This window comes from Salvelinus namaycush, chromosome 19 (assembly GCF_016432855.1).
Source record: "Salvelinus namaycush isolate Seneca chromosome 19, SaNama_1.0, whole genome shotgun sequence".
In the NCBI taxonomy this organism is placed as follows: domain Eukaryota; kingdom Metazoa; phylum Chordata; class Actinopteri; order Salmoniformes; family Salmonidae; genus Salvelinus; species Salvelinus namaycush.
This window is the reverse complement of record NC_052325.1, coordinates 27881434-27894990: the sequence shown is the minus strand read 5'-3', so window position 1 is coordinate 27894990 and position 13557 is coordinate 27881434. Positions and strand designations below refer to the sequence as shown.

Below are 13557 nucleotides of genomic sequence, written 5' to 3'. Positions count from 1 at the left end.
CTGTGAGTTGGTGGTGACCTAACATAATCGTTTGTGGTGCTTTCGCTGAAAAGCCTATTTGAAATCGGACACTTTGGTGGGATTAACAAGAAGATTACCTTTAAAATGGTATAAGATACATGTATGTTTGGGGAATTTTAATGATGAGATTTCTGTTTGAATTTGGTGCCGTGCACTTTCATTGGCTGTTGTCATATCATCCCGTTAACGGGATTGCAGCCAAAAGAAGTTAACCCACCGTTCCTAGGCCGTCATTGAAAATAAGAATGTGTTCTTAACTGACTTGCCTAGTTAAATAAAGGTGTAAAAAATATCGACCAATTCGGTGTCCAAAAATACCGATTTCCGATTGTTATGAAAACTTGAAATCGGCCCTAATTAATCGGCCATTCCGATTAATCGGTCGACCTCTATTCTGTTCTCCCAGGGAAGGATGTGCTGTATAACATCATAGCGTTTGCTAAGGAGAGTGTCAGCGCCCATGTCACCACTCTGAGACCAGAGAACTTCCCCAGTGATGGAAAGGAGCCCTGGCTAGTTGACTTCTTTGCTCCTGTAAGTATCAGCCTAATGTTAGTGACTAATACTCTACTTGCTTATCGATGTTCACAGTTGTGACATGTATTTGAAAGATCAAATCACATTGTATTTGTCACATGTGCCGAATACATCAGGTGTAGACCTTACAGTGAAATGCTTACTTACAAGCCCTTAACCAACAATGAAAAAATAAGTATTAAGTAAAAAAAAAAAAAAAAAAAAAAAAAAAAAGTAACAAATAATTAAAAAGCAACAGTAAAATAACAAGCGAGGCTATATACAGGGGGTACCGTTACAGAGTCAATGTGCAGGGGCACCAGTTAGTCAAGGTAATTGAGGTAATATGTACATGTAGGTAGAGTTACAGTGACTTTGCATAGATAATAAACAGTAGCAGCAGCATGATAGAGGGGTCTGGGTATCCCTTTGATTAGCTGTTCAGGAGTCTTATGGCTTGGGGGTAGAAGCTGTTAAGAAGCCTTTTTGACCTTGACTTGGCGCTCCGGTACCGCTTTCCGTGCGGTAGCAGAGAGAACAATCTATGACTAGGGTGGCTGGAGTCTTTCACAATTGTTTTGCCCTTTCTCTGATACCACCTGGTATAGAGTCCTGGATGGCAGGAAGCTTGGCCCCAGTGGTGTACTGGGCCGTACGCACTACCCTCTGTAGTGGCTTGCGGTCGAAGGCCGAGCAGTTGCCATACCAGGCAGGGATGTAACCAGTCAGGATGCTCTCGATGGTGCAGCTGTAGAACCTTTTGAGGATCTGAGGACCCATGCCAAATCTTTTCAGTCTCCTGAGGGGAATAGATTTTGTCGTGCCCTCTTCACGACTGTCTTAGTGTGTTTAGACCATTTTAGCTGGTTGGTGATGTGGACACCAAGGAACTTGAAGCTCTCAACCTCCTCCACTACAGCCCCGTCGATGAGAATTGGGGCGTGCTCGGTCCTCCTTTTCCTGTAGTCCACAGTCATCTCCTTTGTCTTGATCACGTTGACGGAGAGGTTGTTGTCCTGGCACCACACGACCAGGTCTCTGACCTCCCTATAGGCTGTCTCATCGTTGTCGGTGATCAGGCCTACCACTGTTGTGTCATCTGCAAACTTGATGATGGTGTTGGAGTCGTGCCTGGCCATGCAGTCATGAGTGAACAGGGAGTACAGGAGGGGACTACTGGAGCACGCACCCCTGAGTGGCCCCCGTGTTGAGGATCAGCGTGACGGATGTGTTGTTCCTTACCACCTGTGGGCGGCCCGTCAGGAAGTCCAGGATCCAGTTGCAGAGGGAAGTGTTTAGTCCCAGGGTCCTTAGCTTACTGATTAGCTTTGAGGGCACTATGGTGTTGAACGCTGAGCTGTAGTCAATGAATAGCATTCTCACATATGTGTTCCTTTTGTCCTGGTGGGAAAGGGCATTGTTGAGTGCAATAGAGATTGCATCATCTGTGGATCTGTTGGGGCGATATGCAAATTGGAGTGGGTCTAGGGTGTCTGGGATAATGGTGTTGATGTGATCCATGACCAGCCTTTCAAAGCACTTCATGGCTACAGATGTGAGTGCTACGGGTTGGTAGTCATAAACTAGGTGTGGCTATTAAAATAATAATCTGTTGGTGACTAACATTAATCCCTGAAAGTAAACAGACTTTATTGTTGTGTAAAGTGGACTACATCCCATTGAGTTGGCTGAGACATTGGGTGAGGTCCATGAACAAATACTAATATACTGTTTCCTTGTAGTGGTGTCCGCCCTGTCGTGCTCTCCTCCCTGAGCTGAGGAAAGCCTCGATCCAGCTGTTTGGTCAGATGAAGTTTGGAACGCTGGACTGCACCGTGCATGAGAGACTCTGCAGCATGGTGAGTGGCGGGAGAACATACCAAACGTAAACCCAAACCCCCTAGATGTGCTATTCTTCTATGTATTCCACAATATCTGCCTAGATGTATTGAGGGATCCTGGTTGCCAGTCTGTTTAGCTAGCATTCCACTTCTTGTACTCCATGTCGTGTGCATATCATGCGGTGTAAAATGAGTGGAATGCTAGCTAAGAAGACTGCCAACTAGGCTAGTATTGAGGAGCCAGCCATGCAAGACTGTCGCTCCCAGAGTTTAACTATGTCCCCAAATCATGGCCCCTACTGTATGACATAATTTCTTACTATAATGAAGGTATTGATGATTGAAGTAAATAATACACGTTTCATTCAATGGACTTAGTATGACTCACACATATCAACAAAGCTGTTTTTATTTATTCCGGTAGCATTTTTACTGCTTTCCTCTGGGCTGTATGGCATACAGGCATAGTAGAGCTGTCATTCCTCTGGCTGTGTTGTAGCAAGGCTAGGTGTAGGGCTATCATTCCTCTGGCTGTGTTATAGCAAGGCTAGGTGTAGGGCTATCATTCCTCTGGCTGTGTTGTAGCAAGGCTAGGTGTAGGGCTATCATTCCTCTGGCTGTGTTGTAGCAAGGCTAGGTGTAGGGCTATCATTCCTCTGGCTGTGTTGTAGCAAGGCTAGGTGTAGGGCTATCATTCCTCTGGCTGTGTTGTAGCAAGGCTAGGTGTAGGGCTATCATTCCTCTGGCTGTGTTGTAGCAAGGCTAGGTGTAGGGCTATCATTCCTCTGGCTGTGTTGTAGCAAGGCTAGGTGTAGGGCTATCATTCCTCTGGCTGTGTTGTAGCAAGGCTAGGTGTAGGGCTATCATTCCTCTGGCTGTGTTGTAGCAAGGCTAGGTGTAGGGCTATCATTCCTCTGGCTGTGTTGTAGCAAGGCTAGGCGTAGGGCTATCATTCCTCTGGCTGTGTTGTAGCAAGGCTAGGCGTAGGGCTATCATTCCTCTGGCTGTGGCGTAGAGCCATACTAGAGCCATCATTCCAGCCCTGTCACCTGTGATTGTGTGGTGAGCTCAGTATCCACTTTTCCTGGCCAAAATAAAGATGTTCTAATTTATATCCTGAGCACATCTCTGAGTATGAACCCAATTAAATGTGTTTGTTGTTTTGATGGATAACTGAAAGCGGCAGTGGCTACCACAGTTATGTAACGATCTGTATGTCCTATGTGCCTGTTTTCGGTCCATGCCTACGCAACCACCGTGATATTTAATCGAAAGTAGTACTAGCTACCAGTAATGTTGTTTGTTTTCAGTATAATATCCATGCCTACCCGACCACGGTAATCTTTAACAAGTCCTCCATCCATGAGTACGAGGGACATCACTCTGCTGACGGAATCCTGGAGTTCATACAGGTGAGAAGCTTACCATTAGCCTAGTTCACAGTATCAGGCCATCTCCTTTCAAGCCAGTGCTTATAGTGCCACAGAGGTTTAAAACTAAGAGACTCCACATAGTTACTTCCTGTACCTTGTGGAGCAAATGTAGCACTCTCCCATTGCCAATAGTCTGAATAGTCTGTTACTGTTATACAGTACATCCCTACTGTAGTGACTCCTCTTTCTTCCCACTCTTCCAGGACTTGGTCGACCCCACTGTGGTGACCATGGACCCAGACAGCTTTGCAGAGCTGGTGAAGAGGAGAAAACACAGCGAGACCTGGATGGTGGACTTCTATGCCCCGTGGTGTGGGCCCTGTCAGGCCCTGCTGCCCGAGTGGAGGAGGATGGCACGGGTAGGTAGTGGATTGTAGGGTGGTAGGCTATAGGCTGTATAGAATACCTACTAGGTAATATGCAGTAGGTTGGTGGACTTCTTTGCCCCCTGGTGTGGGCCCTGCCCGGCTCTGCTGCCAGAGTGGAGGAGAATGGCACAGGTAAGTTCAGAAGGGCAGTAGGTACAGCAACAGAGCTTCCACTGACGTGTTCTCTGGATATTGAGGGCTTGAATCTAGCATAGATGGAGGGATACATGATATCTATCAAGATAAAATATTAGCATTATCTCATTTTATTCTAGGGTAGGTGGATGTAATCAACAAATCCAACTTAATGCATTTGTCAAGAAGATTTTCTAAATGTTAATTCACTCTAGCGAATAATTTGTTTTCTCCCTGGTTTTCTGTCTGTTGATGTCTCTTCTCAGGCGGTGAATGGTATGATAAAGGTGGGGACGGTAGACTGTCAGAAACACCACTCCTTCTGCCAAGGAGAGAGTGTCAGAGCCTACCCTGAGATACGCCTCTACCCTCAGAACGCCAACCGACGAGACGTATACCAGTATGTACTAGAGGTCGACCGATTAATCGGAATGGCCGATTAATCAGGGCCGATTTCAAGTTTTCCTAACAATCGGAAATCGGTATTTTTTTACACCTTTATTTAATCTTTATTTAACTAGGCAAGTCAGTTAAGAACACATTCTTATTTTCAATGACGGCCTAGGAACCCCTGCCTGAACGAGGCAGAACGACAGATTTTTAACCTTGTCAGCTCGGGGGATCCAATCTTGCAACCTTACAGTTAACTAGTCCAATGCTCTAACACTGATTACATTGCACTCCACGAGGAGCCTGCCTGTGCCGCGAATGCAGTAAGCTAAGGTAAATTGCTAGCTAGCATTAAACTTCTCTTATAAAAAACAAACAATCAATGACTGTCATTGCTCCAATGTGTACTTAACCATAAACATCAATGCCCTTTTTTAAATCAATACACAAGTATATATTTTTAAACCTGCATATTTAGCTAAAAGAAATCCAGGTTAGCAGGCAATATTAACCAGGTGAAATTGTGTCATTTCTCTTGCGTTCATTGCACGCAGAGTCAGTGTATATGCAACAGTTTGGGCCGCCTGGCTCTTTGCGAACTAATTTGCCAGAATTTTACGTAATTATGACATAACATTGAAGGTTGTGCAATGTAACAGGAATATTTAGACTCATGGATCAATCAATCAATCAAGTTTATTTTATATAGCCCTTCGTACATCAGCTAATATCTCGAAGTGCTGTACAGAAACCCAGCCTAAAACCCCAAACAGCAAGCAATGCAGGTGTAGAAGCACGGATGCCACCCGTTAGATAAAATACGGAACGGAATAAACGTTTTGTTTTCGAGGTGATAGTTTCCGGATTAGTCAAAGGTATATGGTTTAGAGAGAAATAGTCGACGCGTTATAATTCCTGTAATAGCTTGCGGCTGAACTTGAAAGGGGTTCAGTCGTTATTTTACCGTTCATGTCTTCCATGGAGAATGTCTTGATCTACTTCAAATAAGGTTTGTGTTTCGTGCAGGCTTAAACCGCCTCGACGTTTTGATACCCGTGTAAATCTCACTAGGATAAGGTAACGTTTGTCAACATATTTTCATAAATCCACTCTACAAAAAAAATGATCTTCGCTTATATTTAGCCAATATTGATCAGAGTTACCTTGTCCTATGGATATCTACACAGTTATAAAATTGGCACGGTGGTGTAAGCCTACATGAAACACAGACCTTATTTTAAGTGAATCTAAAAATATCCTATGGAATAAATGAAGGAACCGCTTTTCAGATTTTGCTAAAAGGTGTCATGGGAATTATGACTCGCACTTTGGTCGTCAATTCTTACCATGCCCATTATTAAAATAGGATTTCCTGCATATAGAAATTACAGTTTTTGTTTTCAACATTCATCACAGGTAACTTAAACTCAATTTTTATTCAAACAGTTGAGAGTATTTGTCTCCTAAGGAGACTCTTCAGTATCATTGTCACTTCAGAGCTGTGTGTGTGTGTATTTATGTATTATATTAAGTTAAAATAAAAGTGTTCATTGTTCATTCAGTATTGTTGCAATTGTCATTATTACAAAAATGTGTGTGTATGATATATATATATATATATAAAACATTTTTTTATTTTTTATAAATCGGCCGATTAATCGGTATCGGCTTTTTTTGTCCTCCAATAATCGGTATCGGTATCGGCGTTGAAAAATCATAATCGGTCGACCTCTAGTATGTACCTTACTGTTCTTTCAGTCTTACTATAGTTACTGTTTACGTGTTCTACAGGTTACACTAAGTTTACATGTTTTAAAGTGTACATATGGCTTACATGTTGTAAAGTTTACAGTAAGTTAATTTGTAAAATGTACACTAAATTATATTGTAACGTTTACATTAAGTTATGTTGTAAAGTCTGTAAATAAGAGTGCTGTTTTTATTTCTCTCACCAGGAGTTACAACGGCTGGCACAGAGATGCTCACTCTCTCAAAGTCTGGGCTGTGGGGTAAGTTCTCTCCTCCTGTGTTTCTGTCCTAGCCTTTTAACAGTCACCATTATTGGAACATTTGTATCTGATTTGTAGTCAACAGAAAGGAATTCATACAGTGTCCGTCTGTGTCTTAGTACTCTCCCAAGAGCATCAGTGGATCTGACTCCAGATGACTTCAGGAACAAGGTAATAGGAGGGAAGGATCACTGGGTGGTGGACTTCTATGCTCCGTGGTGTGGACCATGCCAGCACTTTGCCCCAGAGTTCGAGGTCCTCGCTCGGGTAAGATATCTTCTCCACTCCTCCATCTCTCAAACGCATGTTTCTTGGCCCGTTTTCATAAAGCATCAGAGTAGGGGCGCTGATCTAGGATCATGCACCCCCTGTCCATGTAGGCTAATCTTATTTATTATGATATAAATGGCTCAACTGATCTACTCTGAGACACTTCATGAATATGGCCCCTATTTATGGTTATAATATGAATACATTGTTATTTTCATGCTAGAGCGAAGTTATTGTACTTTATACAACGGGTGGGTCTAATCCTGAATGCTGATTGGTTAAAACCGCATTCCAGCCTCTGTCTATTCCACAAATTACCACTGGCTGAATCTATGAAGTTAAAATGCCTATTTACCCTGTTCCATCTGACTGCGCAATCCACAGTCTCATCAACCCATCCAGGCAATTTATAAACTTGATCTCCACTATAAAAAGCATCTAGACATGATCTCACATTTCTTTTAGACTAACATTTCGTTTTCAACAGCGGAGATTTGTATAAAACTTGCTGTCTGTCTCTCCGACATTTGCAACATTGTTTCAATATTCAAATTGGATCTCCAGCTGTCCCATAATAATGAACGTGTTGGGAGTCGGGATGAGAGATACAAGCAGGCAGCGTTTCTCAGCCAGTCGAAATCATGAATCAGCTGGCATCATTGTTATGGATATATACAAATAAATGTCAATTAAAAACAGGTAAAACCATAAGAAGCGCAGCTAGTTTACAGTCTTTCCAGCTTCAGTTTGAAGTGATTGTTAGCCGTGTTGGCTAGCTCCTCTGAACAACAGTGTCCTGACGAGAGAGCATATTTTCTATGCCAGGCAAAATCGCGCCTCATCAACTCATTGTTATGGATGTCAAAACAAATGCAAATGCTGCTACTGTTGTTATTCGGGCTGCACTGTTTGAAGTGACTAAGTTAACCGTAGTTGGCAAGCAAGGGATAAGAAATTTGCCAGCCAGTATGGCAATGGAACATTTAGAACAAACGTCCATAGATACATATCAAAAAGACCGAACAACTGGGTTGCGTCTCTGGCAACCGAACCGATAGAACGAAGGACCAGCTGCATTCGGTAGCAAACCTAGATTTGTGTCGGGATATATCTTGTGGTAATAGTATGAATACATTTATGAAAATATGTTACGTTAAATCGTTATTTCAATATGTTGATAACCCGTTGTATAAAAACTATATAAACTCAAAAAAGTTCTGGGACACTGTAAAGTCCATGGAGAATAAGAGCACCTCCTCCCAGCTGCCCACTGCACTGAGGATAGAAAACTCTGTCACCACCGATAAATCCACTATAATTGAGAATTTCAATAAGCATTTTTCTACGGCTGGCCATGCTTTCCACCTGGCTACCCCTACCCCGGTCAACAGCACTGCACCCCCAACAGCAACTCGTCCAAGCTTTACCCATTTCTCCTTCTCCCAAATCCAGTCAGCTGATGTTCTGAAAGAGCTGCAAAATCTGGACCCCTACAAATCAGCCGGGCTAGACAATCTGGACCCTTTCTCTCTAAAATTATCTGCCGAAATTGTTGCAACCCCTATTACTAGCCTGTTCAACCTCTCTTTCGTGTCGTCTGGCCAAGGCTTTCGACTCTGTCAATCACCACATCCTCATCAGCAGACTCAACAGCCTCGGTTTCTCAAATGATTGCCTCGCCTGGTTCACCAACTACTTTTCCAATAGAGTTCAGTGTGTCAAATCGGAGGGCCTGTTGTCCGGGCCTCTGGCAGTCTTTGGGGGTGCCACAGGGTTCAATTCTTGGGCCAACTCTTTTCTCTGTGTACACCAATGATGTCGCTCTTGCTGCTGGTGAGTCTCTGATCCACCTCTACGCAGACGACACCATTCTGTATACTTCTGGCCCTTCTTTGGACACTGTGTTAACTACCCTCCAGACGAGCTTCAATGCCATACAACTCTCCTTCCGTAGCCTCCAACCTCTTAAATACAAGTAAAACTAAATGCATGCTCTTCAACCGATCGCTGCCTGCACCTGCCCGCCCGCCCAGCATCACTACTCTGGACGGTTCTGACTTAGAATATGTGGACAACTACAAATACCTAGGTGTCTGGTTAGACTGTAAACTCTCCTTCCAGACTCACATCAAACATCTCCAATCCTAAGTTAAATCTAGAATTGGCTTCCTAACAGTGCCTCTTCAACCTCAGGAGGCTGTAGAAATTTGTCTTGGCACCTAAAACCCTCACAAACTTGAGAGCGTTCTGTCAGGCTGTATCACCGCCTGGTACGGCAACTGCACCGCCCACAACCGCAAGGCTCTCCAGAGGCTGGTGCTGTCTGCACAATGCGCCACTGGGGGCAAACTACCTGCCCTCCAGGACACCTGCAGCACCCGATATCACAGGAAGGCCAAAAAGATCAAGGACAACAACCACCAGAGCCACTGCCTGTTCACCCCGCTATCATCCAGAAGGCGAGGTCAATAAAGGTGCATCAAAGCTGGCCACAAGAGACTGAAAAACAACTTCTATCTCAAGGCCATCAGACTGTTAAATAGCATCACTAGCACATTAGAGGCTGCTACCCTAAATACATAGACTTGAAATCACCGGCCACTTTAATAATGGAACACTAGTCACTTGAATAATGTTTACATATTTTGCGCCACTCATCTCATATGTATATATTCTATTCGACTGTATCTTAGTCTATGCCGCTGTGACATTGCTCGTCCAAGTATTTATATATTCTTAATTCCATTCCTTTATTTAGATTTGTGTGTATTGTTGTGAAATTGTTAGATATTACTGCACTGTTGGAGCTAGAAACACAAGCACTTCGCTACACCTGCAATAACATCTGCTAAACACGTGTATGTGACCAATAAAATTTGATGTGAACATGTCCTACGTTGACCGTGCAAACTGAACGCCAGTTTCTCGTGGTGGTCGAAGAACAACAAAGGTGCTCCTTGAGTCACGGGTTGGGGCTAGGTCTGTGTGGAAAGTGCATGGTGAGAGAGAAATGACTCAAGTAGCGAAGTAAACTATAAAAATGGACTTTAAACACGGCGTATTCCATTTAACAAACCAAACATTCAAATACCATTTATAGAAGGTAAAGTAAAAACCCAAACTGGTCCGTGCATCAATACCGGTATATCATCAAATTTGGTATACCGCCCAGCCCTATAGCAACCTCAGAAATGGAACTCACGACTGGCTTTTGTCCAGACTATAACCTCTCGTGAAAGGATTAAATAAAATAAAATTTACTTTTTAAAATAACTTTTTACTGAAAACATGTCGTTCATCTTTGTGTAATATGTTGGGAACCGTTTCATAAAATAAATAAGGCACTGGATCCAGTGATTTTATCATGAATAACACTCCGCTTCGCAGCTAAGAACAGCCCTTAGTTGTGTGCTATTCAGTAGTGTATTACTTTTGACCAGAGCCCTATGGATAATGTAGTGGTTCTAAAGTGTTGATTCAATGGGCGGCCATGTCTTGGGTTGCTTCCCAAATGGCACCCTATTCACTATGTAGTGCACTGCTTTTGACCAGAGTGTTATGGGTCTCCCTATGGGCCCTGGTCAAAAGTAGTGCACTATGTAGGGAAAAGGGTGCTTTTTCTGACATAATCTTTCTTTGTCTAGATGGTGAAAGGGAGTGTGAGGGCAGGGAAAGTAGACTGTCAGGCCCACTACCAGACCTGTCAGTCAGCTGGAATCACAGCCTATCCCAGCGTCCGATTCTACCCACACCTGGGTACCAAGAAGGTAATAGACTCCTGATTGGTAACTTTTTTTGAATGGGTTAGCTATTTATCCAGGTAAGTTATTTAGAAGACAACACATTATGTTTCATATTAACGACCTGACAAAGAGGAGGCAATGATAGTTTGTTTTCATCATAGCAGCTTATTGTTATCTTACTTATTCCTGTCCTTGTTAGAGGACAAGCTACAAGTTGTAAGTTAAATACATTTGATTACTATGTATCAGAAGTTCCAGTAGTTAGATATTCTTATTGAAACTTGTTTAACTGTATATTTGATTTAGTATTTTTCTTTGAGGACCTCTTGCCTACACTTGTTTACTATTAGAGAGGCTGAGTCAGTCCCCCAGAGCACTGTGCCCTAACTAGTCCCTCCATCCATCCTTCCACCCCTTCCTCCTTTCATCCCTCTGTCCCCAGCGCGACCAGGGGGGGGAGCACGTCAACAGCCGGGATGCTAATAACATCGCAGACGTCCTCCGCCAGAGGCTCCAGCAGTTATCTCCATGGTTACAGGGCAAGGCGGACAACTTCAAGGTAAGCTTCTTAAGCAAATCAGCAACTCTGCAATCACCATTTTGCGTTTTAATCTTAGTAGCTATCTCTTACCTTTTGCAGTCAAGCGGAAATATATTATTCTCTGGCACAGACTTTTAGGTGAGAGTTTGGGTTTTGGGCTTTGGCTTAGCTAATTCAGGCAAGATGACTGCAGTTTTTATTTCAATTTATTATTATTATTTATTTTTTTAGGCCCATCCACCACCTCCACGCCCCTCTTCGGAGGACAAAAATAAACGTTTTTTCTTATTTTAATTTTGTTACGTATTCAGAGCCCTTGACTTTTTCCACATTTTGTTATGTTACGGCCTTATTGTAAAATGTATTAAATCGTTTTTCCCCCCTCGTCAATTTACACACAATACCCCATAATGACAAAGCGAAAACAGGTTTTTACCAAAATAAAAATTGAAATATCAGATTTAAATAAGTATTCAGACCCTTTACCCACTATTGCTCAGCTTGGCCGGGCGGCCAGCTCTAGGAAGAGTCTTGGTGGTTACAAACTTCTTCCATTTAAGAATGATGGAGACCACTGTTCTTGGGGACGTTCAATGCTGCAAAACATTTTTGGTACCCTTCCCCAGATCTGTTCCTTGACACAAACCTGTTTCGGAGCTCTTGCTCTGACATGCACTGTCAACTGTGGAACCTTATCTAGATAGGTGTGTGCCTTTCCAAATCATGTCCAATCAATTGAATTTATCACAAGTGGACTCCAATCCAGTTGTAGAAACATCTCAAGGATGATCAATGGAAACAGGATGCACCTGAGCTCAATTTCGAGTCTCATAGCAAAGGGTCTGAATACTTATGTAAATAAGGTACTTCTAAAAACCTGTTTTCCCTTTGTCATTATGGGTCATTGTGTGTAGATTGATGAGGGGGAAAAAAATATTTCATTCATTTTTAGAATAAGGCTGTAACGTAACAAAATTTGGAAAAAGTGAAGGGGTCTAAATACTTTCCGAATGCACTGTACATTCTACACACATTTTACATACGTGGCTTTTATTTCTTTTTTACAGTAGTTACATAGCAAGAATAAAGTATTTTGATATACGTTACATCGAGATAGATAGTACTTATACATCATGTTTTCACTCACAACAATTATAGAACATGAACTTTTAAACCCACCCCTCAGCTACTCTGTCCATCCCACCTGTCTCCGTAAACAGCTCTATTATGATTTCCATGTGCCATATATTTTTCAACTGCTAATAGTTTGTTGAAGTGACTTTGGATTGTGTTGGCTCAGTGTATCATACCACAATCACATTCTCTCTCTCTCTTTTGGGTTTTCTCTCTCTTTCTGCAGGATGAATTGTGAGTTCAAGGGGGTCGATTCCACTGAGATGGTTTTCCTTATGGAAACATAAAGGATGGTCAAACACACACACACACACACACACACTTAACAAACAAAAACTCCGAGAAGAGATTTGTTTCTGCAAGGAGGATTACTGCCAAGGAAAGAAGACGCTATTGAAAGGTTACCTCAGTATTGTCGTACTGTCAAAACAAACCTGTTTCTCAACTGTTTCAACGATAAGGAAAGACTCTGACTCGCTGTCTTAGGTTTTACTAGTTCTATAGGTGGAGTGTGTCCATATGGTAGGTGTCGACCTGCCTGATATCTGAATGTACTGTCTGATGTAGGTTGGGGACAAGATATTTTATGCCTATATTTATGATACAAAATGGCAGTTTATCAGTTTATAATGGGCCTGCCAATGTCAATTCTTCGTGTTGATTCAACTTGAACCATTTGAGTGTAGCGAACAGTGTTTTATTCATTCCGTGAAGTGACTACACTGTACTGGCTGTGTTGGTTGTATTATTGTGATGATACCAATCTATTTGTTTGTCTGCTGATAGTAGCCTACGGGTTCAGTATGCAACCTCCTGTATACAGTAAAACACACAAACACAAACAAGCACAGTTTAGAAAAGACATCCTGTACACTGAAAACAATTAACAGGACATATGTTACCAATTCACTCCACATCATTCATTAATATGTTACTGTCTGCCATCACTGAAATGTGAATGGAAATTGTTTGACTAGTTGTGGGATGATGCAGTCTTGCAAAAGTTTTCTGTCATACCAGAAATGTGGGAAAGCTAGCACGGTTTTATATAATGTCTTTGTAATCTGGTATTTTCAACTCAAAATACAATACTATCATTGGATGATGTTTGATAGTAACTTATGTGGGAACTTGTCGTCTTAAATTAAAAAACTAC

General features: G+C 42.4%; 1 protein-coding gene across 1 annotated transcript in view; it reads left to right on the top strand.

Moving 5' to 3' along the window:
- Nucleotides 1–12735, top strand: part of dnajc10 (DnaJ (Hsp40) homolog, subfamily C, member 10) — a 30990-nt gene extending 18255 nt beyond the window's left edge. Inside the window, exons 13-22 of the mRNA XM_039014718.1 lie at nt 428–555; nt 2280–2396; nt 3689–3790; nt 4015–4170; nt 4581–4714; nt 6660–6713; nt 6833–6980; nt 10628–10750; nt 11169–11285; nt 12628–12735. Coding sequence (XP_038870646.1) covers nt 428–555; nt 2280–2396; nt 3689–3790; nt 4015–4170; nt 4581–4714; nt 6660–6713; nt 6833–6980; nt 10628–10750; nt 11169–11285; nt 12628–12639 — 1091 coding nt within the window. The 3' untranslated portion in view covers nt 12640–12735. The remainder of the gene's footprint in view (nt 1–427; nt 556–2279; nt 2397–3688; nt 3791–4014; nt 4171–4580; nt 4715–6659; nt 6714–6832; nt 6981–10627; nt 10751–11168; nt 11286–12627) is intronic.
- The last annotated feature ends 822 nt before the right edge of the window (nt 12736–13557 follow it).